The sequence below is a fragment of the Myotis lucifugus genome, unplaced genomic scaffold, assembly GCF_000147115.1.
Source record: "Myotis lucifugus unplaced genomic scaffold, Myoluc2.0 scaffold_45, whole genome shotgun sequence".
NCBI lineage: Eukaryota > Metazoa > Chordata > Mammalia > Chiroptera > Vespertilionidae > Myotis > Myotis lucifugus.
Window position 1 is genome coordinate 866,170 of NW_005871093.1, and position 11,804 is coordinate 877,973.

The 11,804-nt window shown below is 48.6% G+C and overlaps 1 protein-coding gene across 1 annotated transcript; it reads left to right on the forward strand.

Moving 5' to 3' along the window:
* The first annotated feature begins 903 nt into the window (after nt 1-903).
* On the forward strand, nt 904-9,593 carry KCTD7 (potassium channel tetramerization domain containing 7). Its single transcript, XM_023753446.1, is given in 5 exon segments — nt 904-1,107; nt 1,110-1,132; nt 3,999-4,168; nt 7,674-7,852; nt 8,287-9,593. Coding segments are annotated over 5 exon segments (867 nt in total). The 5' UTR covers nt 904-989; the 3' UTR covers nt 8,664-9,593.
* The last annotated feature ends 2,211 nt before the right edge of the window (nt 9,594-11,804 follow it).

Here is an 11,804-nt window from a genome sequence, read left to right on the forward strand (position 1 = left end):
TTATGAAGGAGATGGCACCCTGCACGGAATCACAGATAGCTAATGCTTAAAACACTGGCTCCCCTGTGGCTTTTAGTGGACGGTTACATAGGGGAATAGTCATTAATCCATGATGAAGGGAGATAAATTAGGGTCACGGTCAGGGTCGTGGTCTCTACTGATGGGTCAGGCTAGGGCAGCGGGTAACTGATCATTGCATCTGGTCTTGATGTCAGCCATGGCCTTGATTCGTCTTGTTTTGCAAGGATTCCCTGGGTGGGGTGTTCTGGCGCCGAAACAGCGGAGGCCTAGATGTTATCTCTAGTTTGACCAAAACCCTTTCTCTGTGGTCAACAGGCCGGAGGCTTCCTTCTTCATGTTATTTGATGTGGCCCAGAACCTCCTTGTCCTGAGCGCTGAATGATCCAGCAAGTGAGAGGGAGGTGAGTCAGGGCGCTGTGAGGCCAATTTGAGTCAAAGGGAAAACATAAAAATAAAAGGACAGATGAAAGAAAATAAGGTTTCTGCACGGCGACCACGGAGCCACCCGCTGAGCCAACCATTAGGCCCACTCCGAGGTGGTGCCCCCACTCAGAGGCGGTGCCTCCCGCTGCTTGGGGGACCAGTGATGGGGAGAAGGCGTGTCCGCAGGTCGGAGGGCCAATCAGAGCAGGACAGACAAGCCGGCCGGCCCCAGTAGCCACTCAGGCGCGGGCTGACCGCTCTCCCTGCCCTAGGACTGGGCAAGCTTCCTGCCAATCAGGGGCGGGGCCAGCGGGCCGGCAGTAGTGGGAGGCGGATAGACAGTCAGGCGCCCAGCTGGTGGTCCCCGCGGTGGCCGCTGCCCGGTCCGCAGGCTGAGGGGAGCGGCGGCCCCAGCTCCCGCCGGGCTCTCCGCCCTACCCCGCTCGTCCGCGGCCTCGCGTCATGCCAGGCGCTGCTCCCCGCTAGCGCCGCCGGGTCCGTTGCCCGCCTGCCCGAAGCCGCGCCCACTACCCAGAGCCAGAGGGATGGTGGTAGTCACGGGGCGGGAGCCAGACAGCCGTCGCCCGGACGGTGCCATGTCCAGCTCCGACGCCGAGGACGACTTTCTGGAGCCGGCCACCCCGACGGCCACGCAGGCGGGGCACGGCTGCCCCTGCTACCCCAGGAGGTACCTGCACGGAGGGGGCTGGGGGAGGAGCGCAGGGGGATGGATCCGCAGGTGCTGGGCAGAGCTGACCTTGGGGTGTCAGCCCGCTAGGTTCGGGGATCCAGAGGGCTGAGGGCGGCTCCAGAGGGGCTGCCCCCTCCCCCGCCTGTAAAATGCACCAGGTGTGTCTTCCCTGCCACAGAGGTCACCTGGCCCCGAACCCCTCCTTCCAGTATTCACTGCCAGGAAGGTTGCTTTAGTCCGTGCAAAGGGGACCTGGGAGCCCCAAGAGATGATGGTGCCTCTAGAAAATCCAAGAGGCCTGGGTGGTCACCCAAACCCCGTGTCCAGCTGCCCTGACAGTGGAGTAAGGCACTGTGTGCAGGTAGAAAGCAGGCCAATGGGTAGATGTGTCCACCCTCATCCGACAGCTCCCTGGCTTTCCCTCACCAGCTGCCGTGCTGTGGTGCACAGTGGCTTCCCCTGGCCTTCGGGTGTATGACAGTATCATAGTAACACCTGGAATGACCCGTAGGAAGAGGGAAAAGAGTAGGAGAGGTTGGCACTGCAGGGCCCTGAAGAGAGAGACTAGAAAGGAGGAGGAGCTAAGGGAGTGTCAGATATGGGAGAAGGTGATGTGTGGAAACAGGAGAATGGGCAGCGCCCCAGAGGGGCTGGGCAGGGCTAGGTGAGGCTATGGGGAACCAGACAGTGTTATTTGGGGGCTACAAGTCCATAGCGTTAACATCAGGGGGCCCTTGTGAAAATGAGCAAAACTCTAGAAGTCCTCTTTGCAGTTGGGAAAAAGGAGCCATTAGAGCAGCGGTTCTTAACCTGTGGGTCGCGACCCCTTTGGCGGTCGAACGACCCTTTCACAGGGGTCGACTAAGACCATCGGAAAACACATATACAATTACATATTGTTTACAGTAGCAAAATTACAGTTATGAAGTAGCAACGAAAATAATTTTATGGTTGGGGGTCACGGCATTAGGAAGGTTGAGAACCACTGCATTAGAGACACGGTGGTACTGTTTTTGTGTGCATTGTCATTGGGGGGACCATGTGGTTTAGAGGAAAGAGTACAGGACTCAGAGACTGGAGGCCAAGACTCCAGGGCCAGCGCCCCCACAGAGTACATGGCTCCATGTGAGATCTAAAACTGTTTTTGGTTGCTTTCTCCTCTCTGCCTCAGTCTTTTCCTCTCTAATATGGAGCAAACACTTGGATTAATATGAGATATCTTTGGTATGCACATGGATTATTTGAGTCCTTGCTATGCACCTAGAACAGCTTTAGAGGAGCTATAGAATAAGCAGAAGGCATTTCCTGTCCTTGGGGTGCAGAAGAGTAACAGTACATATCTACATGGAACTGTCAATACTATTTCATTCACCCGTTCAGTGCATATTTGGGTGTTTACTGTGAGACAGGCACTGCGCAAGGCCCTGGGTAACTTTTATTTAATGTATATTTACCCTGCTTAACTCACAAAGAATTTGAAAGCTGGGGAAAAGGACTTACTAAATAAATATACATAGACTTTCACTGGAGCCTGAGAGATGTCGTAATATTGAAAAGTATGCACTGGGACAAAATGTTAGTTAATCTGGAAGAGGAGAGTTGGAAAATTAGAGAGAACTGCCCTTGTTTCTTTCAACATCATGAGGAGTGAAAGATATCAAAAAATAAAAAGAACAGAAAACATCCCAAGCATTTTAGGGAGAACCTAGAGCAGTGATGGTGAACCTTTTGAACTCGGCGTGTCAGCATTTTGAAAAACCCTAACTTAACTCTGGTGCCGTGTCACATATAGAAATTTTTTGATATTTGCAACCATAGTAAAATAAAGACTTATATTTTTGATATTTATTTTTATATTTAAATGCCATTTAACAAAGAAAAATCAACCAAAAAAAAATGAGTTCACGTGTCAGAGGTGTCTCCCTCTTCTTACGGGTCATTCCAGGTGTCATAGGTTCGCCATCACTGACCTAGAGCTTCTCAGGACAACGCTATTCCATCATTCCCTGTTCTTCACCCTGTCCTTGCCTCCAAAACCTTAGCTGGACTCATCTCACACTACAGATGAAGAAGGAATTATTCGACAGACATCCACAAGCCCTGCTGTGGGTGGCCTCACGATTGGTGAACAAGATGCTGTTCCTGCCTCAGGAAGCTTGGGGTCTAGAAGAGTGGGCTGCCAGAAGAAAACAAATCACCAATGTATTGTGCTAGGGACTGTAATAGAGAAGAATGCAGCATACAGCGAAGGCAACAATGGAAGGAGTGTTTGGTTAACTCTGTCTTGTGAGCTGGCAAGGGACAATAGAGCAGAAATGCTCACCAAGTAGAACTTGAATAGAAGCTCTTAGAATGAGTGGCTGCTGCTAACCTACATGGTGCCTGGGTGTGAATTGGAAAAAGAACACACATCTGGGCCAGCAGATTACTCTCATCCAGGCACCTGCAGTGAACAGTGTACACCACCATGTGGGGCAATCGCAGTTGCTAGATGGGCAAAGGGATAGTGGTAAGAGCATTTTGGACAGAGAAGACAGCATGAGCAAGGGCACAAAAATGGTAAATTCGGGAAGTGAATGGAGGACAATGAAGGCTTTGAACTCTAGAGCAGAAATAACAGGATTGGGGTGGAGGGACCTGGTTTAGGAGTTGTCAGGAGGATGGGTAGGGCTTGGCCACTGGTGAGTGTGGGGAAAGGGAGGAGAGAGGAGTGTTTCAGGAAGACTCCTGGGTTTTGGTTTGGGGTGACTGAGTGAATGGTGAGGCTTTGATCAGACCCAAGAAGACTGCAGACAGAGCAGCCCGGCTGTCATTTTTCTCGCCTGGCTGAACATGCAGCTGTTTTGTGTGGGGTTTTTTTCAGTTTCCTGAGGTTGTTCCCCTTAACATCGGAGGGGCTCACTTCACCACACGCCTGTCCACCCTGCGGCGCTACGAAGACACCATGCTGGCAGCCATGTTCAGTGGGCGGCATTACATCCCCACCGATGCGGAGGGCCGGTACTTCATTGACCGGGACGGCACGCACTTTGGGTATGTTTCTCCCTCGACGATCATCTTTGCAGTCCTAGCAAATGAGGGACCTGGGTGGGTATGGGGCTTTAGTATCTTCCATAGAACCTAGAAGAGGAGAGAACATACTGACAGAATTTAATAAATGTGTCTATTAAAATGGATCAAAATTTTTAGTTTCTTTTCCAGAGGAGACAAGGACAGCTGGAGAAATCTCAGGTAACACACACTGGCTGGTTGTGATGCACCTGCTTCTATCCTACGTCATTCAAGACTGTGGAGTTGTCATCTTGTGGAAAGGAAGAGGTGTGATCCCACCTAGAGATGGGGAGCTCCAAAACAGCTTTTTGGAGAATACCCTCAGATCAGACTCCGGGGGTCAGCGTTGCCCTTAGGGAGGAAGCAGGTTGTGTGACAGTAGTTCTCTGACTTCCTTCAATAGATTTTTTTAAAAATATGTTTTTATTGATTTTTTAGAGAGAGAAGAAGGGAGAAGGATAGAGAGATAGAAACATCGATGAGAGAGAAACATCATCGATCGGCTGCCTCCGGCAGGCTTCCCACGGGGGATCACAACCCAGGCATGTGCCCTGACCAGGAATCGAACTGGTGACCTCTTGCCTCCTGGGTCAGTGCCCAACTGCTGAGCTATACCAGCTGGACGTAGAAGTTTAAAACAAACAAACAGGAAAGGTGTGGGAAGGGCCAACAAAGGGTTGCCATCCTTCAATGTTGCCCAGAAAAGTTTCAAAAAAACAAAAGAACCTTCAATTATTACTGTCATTTTAACACTAAAACATGGAAACACAGACTCTCAAAAAATAGTCTTTCCCAAAAAAGGACTTCTGACAACCTTACACATAAACCATTTAAAGACTTTTTTTCAGTTTCCTTGTTGGTGAAATGAGAAACAGTTATAGCGGCCCCGCAGGCCTGTCGTGTGGATTAAATAGAGAGCCTTGGTGTGACCCCTGGCCTGGTCCATTCAGAGTATATGGCTGAAGCTCTTTCCCCTTCAGTCTAACTTTGGAGACGACTGAAGAACGAGCGTGGTCCTTGACCTTGGACAAAACGACCAGGGAGGCAGAAACTCTCAATCACTGCGCCTGTGATGGCCTCCAAGTAGCATTTCCCACATGGGGAGAAGGTCATTTTCCTCCTCAGAAAGGAGACTCTGGTCAGATAACTTGCTCTGAAGCATATGGGTTTCTCCATCGGGTTGTCCGCAGCCTCCAATGCTGAGAAAACAAAGTGTCACATTGCTGGGCAGAGCTATAAAAAGGTTTTTGTTTGCAGGCTGTTTGGGGGAGGAAAGCGCTGGCCCCAGCTGGCAGCTCCCACAACACTCGTGGCTGGGCCTTGCCCTAGGGATATGTTTTTCAGAGCTTACCAAGGTTTGCTTAAGATCCTGGAGGACCAGTTTTAGGAGGGGCTGTGGGGAGGGGAATAGGATTTGGCTTTAGCTGGAGAATGACAGAGCAGGCAAGGGTGTTGGGCAGAAAAGTAGGATATTGTGGCATTTATCCTCAGACCGCTAGGCTCCAGTGGCCTATGATTCATCAGCAGCAGATGAAGTTGTTGAAAGACTCAGATGAAGCGTCCTGGCTGGGTAGCTCAATTGGTTAGAGCATCTTCCCGATACACCAAGGTTGCAGGTTTGATCCCCGGTCAGAGCACATACAAGAAGCAACCAATGAATGCATAAATAAGTGAAACATCAAATTGATGTTTCTCTCTCTCTGTAAAATCAATTTAAAAAAAGACTCAGATAAAGTAAAATAGGAATTTAGGGCATTTGCTGGGGTAAATTTCTCTGCTGGTGTAGCTCACACACCCCTAGCACCTGCCTCGGAGGCTGCTTGGGCCTCCACTTGGGACAGTTTCCCATTGTGACCAATGAAGAGCGCTTTGGATTACAGTCTGGACCACTGTGGGTGTGGACTTGGAGTCAGCCGTTTCTGCATCTGAGCCTCTGGCTAATTGTGGCCCCTTGAGCAAGGTTGTTCCTTAACGTCTTTGAACCCCCACTTTTTTCATTTATAAAATGGACATAAGATGGCACTTATCCCATAATAATATTGTTGAAAGGATTCAGTGGGATAACACATAATAGTAGCTGACACGGATTAATATTTGAGTGTTAGCTGGTGTTGCATTATAGTCACAGACTAACTAGAGGGGTGACAGCTTAATCATGGAGTTTACTCACATATCCTTACAGAAAAGCCCTTGCCACACCTTCCAGTGATGGATCGGATTACTCTTAGCATTAAACAATTTGAAAAGAGCCCTAGCTGATTTGGCTCAGTGGATAGAACATTGGCCTGCAGACTAAAGGGTCCTGGGTTCGGTTCCGGTCAAGGGCACATTCCCGGGTTGTGGACTTGATCCCCATTAAGGGGGCCTGCAAGAGGCAGCCGATCAATGATTCTCTCTCATCATTGATGTTTCTCTCTCTCTCTCCCTTCCTCTCTGAAATCAATAAAAATATATATTAAAAAAAGAATTTGAAAAGAGAATTAAAATAACTGAATTTTTATTTTAAGAAAATGCAGTATGTGATTTTTAAAAATTTCTCTTTATTGTTGAAAGCATTACAGATGTCACCTCCCCCCCACATTTAACCCCCTCTACCCTCCCCCGCCCAGGCCTACCGCACTATTGTCTGTGTCCATAGGTTATGAATATTTGCATATAAGTTCTTTGGTTAATCTCTTTCCGCCTCTCCCTTCCCCTTTCCCTCTGAGATCCTGGAACCAGGATGTTAGGTTTAGGCATTTGACCTTCTCCATATAGCCACAGAATAATACTAATGGCAAGGATATGTAGAAGACGAACTTTTCTACATTGCTAGTGGGAATGTAAAATGCTACAGTCACTTTGTTAAACATGCACTATGACTGAACAATTCTACTTCCAACATCTACCCAAGAGAAATTGGTGCATGTGTTCACAGCACGTCTTATATGCAGGAATGTTCATCGTAGCTTTGCTCCTAAGAGCCCCAATTGGAAACTACTCAATGTCCATCAACAGAAGAATGGGTAAATGATTGTATGGGCAAAAGTAGGTTTACAGTTGTTCATATGGAAAATAATGTAAGAATAACAATACGAAAATAAATTGTGTTTTGTGTACTCACAACTGTAAGCCTACTTTTGCCCAACCGTGTATGTTAAGAGACTAGTAACCTTTCCATTATTCCTATATATACCTAATAATAATAATTGTAATTATAATAATGATACTGCTAATAAGAACTATTAATACTTACTGAGGACTTACTCCGAGCCAGGTATTTTCTAAGCACTTTTTATATACTAACTCATTTAATCCTATAATATTAGGGAGTAGTTTTCTTATTTTCCCCCATTTTACGGATGAGAAAATCAAGGCACAGAAAGGTTAAGTGCACATACCCAAGGTTACACAGCTGGCGGTCTGGTTCCAGATTCTGTGCCCTAACCACCATGTGGCACTGCCCAGTTCATCAGCTCCTCACCAACCCTCTTTCCTTCCTGCTCAGAGATGTGCTGAATTTCCTGCGCTCTGGGGACCTGCCGCCCCGGGAACGTGTGCGGGCTGTGTACAAAGAGGCCCAGTTCTATGCCATCGGGCCCCTCCTGGAGCAGCTGGAGAACATGCAGCCACTGAAGGGGGAGAAAGTGCGCCAGGCATTTCTGGGACTCATGCCCTATTACAAAGGTGAGGGGTCAGGTCCTGGGACAGCCAGGGTATATGGGGAAGGAGGGTTGCAAGGCATCTGGCAGTGCCTAGCTCGCCACCAGAACAAGGTTCACGTGTATTACTTGAGACACGAGAGAATCCAACCCTCTTTCTTGGTCCCACTGTGAAGATACAGGTTAGGGGGGGCCCACCCTGCCTGTGACTGTCATCAAACCACATTTCAAAAGGATGGTCCTCATCCCATCCCCTTGATTTCCTTTGGCAGTGGAGAGCCATGATCCCTCTTTAACTTTGTGTCCTGCATAGGCCCAAAGACTCTCTTCCCCAGGAATCTGTCTCTTCCTACTTGGATCCTGCCATCACTGGGGCTCTCTGTGCCCTCCCACTGCCTTGCCCCACTCCCTACCTGTTAAGCCCCGTCCCAGTGATGGCTGCTGTATTCATCCCCATAGACCATTTGGAGCGGATTGTGGAGATTGCCCGGCTACGCGCAGTCCAGCGGAAGGCCCGCTTTGCCAAGCTCAAGGTCTGTGTCTTCAAGGAGGAGATGCCCATCACCCCCTATGAGTGTCCACTTCTCAACTCTCTGCGCTTTGAACGGAGCGAGAGTGATGGGCAGCTATTTGAGCACCACTGTGAAGTGGATGTGTCTTTTGGGCCCTGGGAGGCTGTGGCTGATGTTTATGACCTGCTGCACTGCCTGGTCACAGACCTGAGAGCCCAGGGCCTTGTCGTGGACCACCAGTGCATTGGGGTGTGTGACAAACACCTCATCAACCACTACTACTGCAAGCGCCCCATCTATGAGTTCAAGATCACGTGGTGGTGAGTAGTCCTGGTAGGGAATAGAGCCCCTTCAGGGAGGGTGTCCATTCCCCTTAGTGGCTCTGGGAGTCAGATCCCTGGAAGGGCTCCTGACTGCCCCGGAACCTGCTGAGGTGAGGACTGAGCCCGGAGGCACAGCTCCAAGTGGACGGAGGTGCAGCTCTAGTCTCCCCTGCTATTCCTTGGGGTCAGGCTCAGGGCTTGTGGCCCACAGGATCCTGGTACCTGAACTTACCTGGCCTTTCCTCCAGGCAGGGCAGTCTTTACCTGAGGCCCATGGGTCTGGCTAGCTTGGGCTTGGCCAGGAAGTCCAGAGAGGTTTTGTTACTTTCTTGACTTTGCAAGAGAGTTTCTGCCCTTTTTAGAGCCACATTACCAAAATAATATAGGCACAGTCACTTCCTCAGCCCTGTGCAGGTGTTCCTTCCTTGTGCTCAGTGTATAGGTGTGAACATAGAACATGATGGGGGATTTTATCCAGACAGCCACTCCACAGTCTCTGGCTGAAAAAGGAGCACCTTCTCTCCCTCCTTCCCCAAGAAGAGTCCCCTACTTTGTTTGAAGATGTGAAAAGACTCTTTCCCCCCAAAATGTATTCTTCACCACTTTTTGGAGATGTCACCATAGTTACCAAAACTATGCACCGGGTTGGCCTTAGAAAAGCACAATGTTTACAGCCCTGCTTTGGGCCTTGGCTTCTATCTTCCACCAACCTTCCTTGCTTGCAGGGTTATCTTCTCACAGGGCTGGATTATAAATTTGAGAGGCGCCTTTTGAAGATTCTCTAAGGCAAGCAGGCAAGGGGTCTACATCTGTTATCTTTGAGATGTCACATCCTTTCTGGAGGCTCAGAATACCTCTTGGGCTGCCATTTCATCTGTCAGGATCCAGGTTGTGGTGAACCCTTGGATGGGAGCCCCCTCTTTTAAAAAAATATTTTTTATGTTTTAATTACAGTTGACATATTTTATTATATTAATTTCAGGTGTACAGCATAGTGGTTAGACATTTACCTACCTTACAAAGTACCCATCTGACATCAGTGATTACAACATTATTGACTATATGCCCTATGCTGTACTTTACATCCCTTTGACTATTTTTCTTTTTTTCCAGTTACAGTTTACATTCAATATTATTTTGTATTAGTTTCAGGTGGAACCCTCTCTTTTTTAAACCTTGCTTTATCCCACTGACATTCTCCTTCTAGGAGAGTATCTGTTCTAGAGAAGAAACGGAAGGGCTGGGTGAGAGGCACTGCTATCCCAGGGGCTGTAGGAAGACAGCAGCAAACCTCCGTTATGTTTTACTCCCCACATTTCAGAGAGAGAAAAAGATCCACGAGGTTCTGCTCCCACTGCGTTTCCTTCTCGCTCTGTGTGCAGCCTGGGGCAGCTAGTCAGGGTATGGACATGCATCTCCTAAAGGAAGACTTTGCAGCACCGGTATTTGGAGTGTAGCATTTCTGTGCTGCAATAAGGGCTTCTCTCTGTACTCATGATTGTACTTGACTGTTTGGGGGTGTTCTTGTAGGGAGATTTTGTTATATGTGAAAAGCTGGTGAGGACAGCCTCACTGATCTCAAGTCTTAAAGAGCAGATTGGTGATGTAGGGCAAGAGGGAGCCGAAAACCCCTGCCTCCTTCTGAGGAAGAGAAGGCCAAGCCCTGGACCCTTGGCTGAATTCCTCCCTGAGGCAATGACCTCCTGGCCCTTGTGTGGAAACAGAGATCCAGGGCATGGCTTTACACTCTTATATCCTATTCTTATATGAGTGGAGCAGAGATACAGATGGAGATCTAAGAGGAAAGTGGTCAGTCTCGTTGGTTCCGAGATATGTATTCTTTCTATTGTTCTCATCCACGATGGATCGTCAAGTTTCTGGAGCTGATGTCCCTGCTTGGAGTTTAGCTCAACGACATGCCACTTGCCTTTGGTTTAAGTTGCTCTGATTGGTGTTACTGCCTAATACACGTTGTGGTTCAACCACGTTGATTTTTTGACAGACACCGAGGCAAGCTATTTAGGAGGAAGTCAATGTGAGTAGAGAGCAGATAATTAAGCCCATCACTTTCAGTAACCCGGGCTCGACCCCTTCTCTTTCCCACCCCCAGCACAGCGTATCACAGCGCTTGGTCATTTAGAGTCTGTACATGTAAGACCCGAAGCAGCTGGTATGCTCAAATGCAGGTTTGCTAAAAAACGGGCCCTGGAAGACTTGCTTGGGGCTACAGGGACGCTGTCCCTGTGCCTCTCATTAGAGACACCCATTTCTCTTTCCCTCTGTTATGTCCTCAAGGTCGTGTGCTCTGTGCCATTGTGGAGAAACCGGGTTCTAGGCCAGTAGACCAGAAAGAGCCAGGACATTGGCATCCAGCTTAGAGCTCTTTTTAAATGGAGTGAACGAATTCAATGGCCCAGTTTGGCCATTCTCTGATAAGAGGCCAAGGCCAGCCTGAACAGTGCTTTTAAATTGGTGGTTTGTGGTGATGACCTCCAAGTAAAGGTTGTCTCTGAGAAAGTGACTTCTCCCAGTTGGATCCCTTTTTAACCTAAATGGCCAGGCCCAGAGTGTCAGAAGGGTTGAATGCTTCTCTCTGATCGAAGGAAAGTATATTTTTATAGAATTCTTGTGCATAATGTCAGTAAATGCCTCTCACCCTGACAATGGACTAGATTCATCCTGCCATGGGACAGGCCCTGGTTAGTGATGTGTCAAAGTGCTGCCTCTGGAGCTTCCCTTTTGACTTTGGGCACCTTCTCTCCCAGGTTCCATGCTCACTGATTGGGAAGGTGGAAGTTTTAGGAGACAGGACTGTATGGTATAATGTGGGCCATAACAGAATTCAATAAAAAACGTAATGGTAACAAAAAAGATGGAAACAAAACCACAATGAACCACATTACGTCATCCCAGTGGAGGAATTCTTTGGGCAGTGCTCTGAATAGAAGAAATAGAGGAATCGTCGCCATCCTGTTTCTACCTCTGGCTAGTCCACCAGGCTGTCCTGTGCTTAGCGTTTGGAAAGCAGTCAGTTGTGCTCTGAAAGCTTCTATTCTTTCTTCCCGGAGCTTAGGATATTCTGGGAACTGTCTGAGCCTCAGGCTAATCAGGTGGTACAATCTTGCTGTTCTGGGTTGCTCAT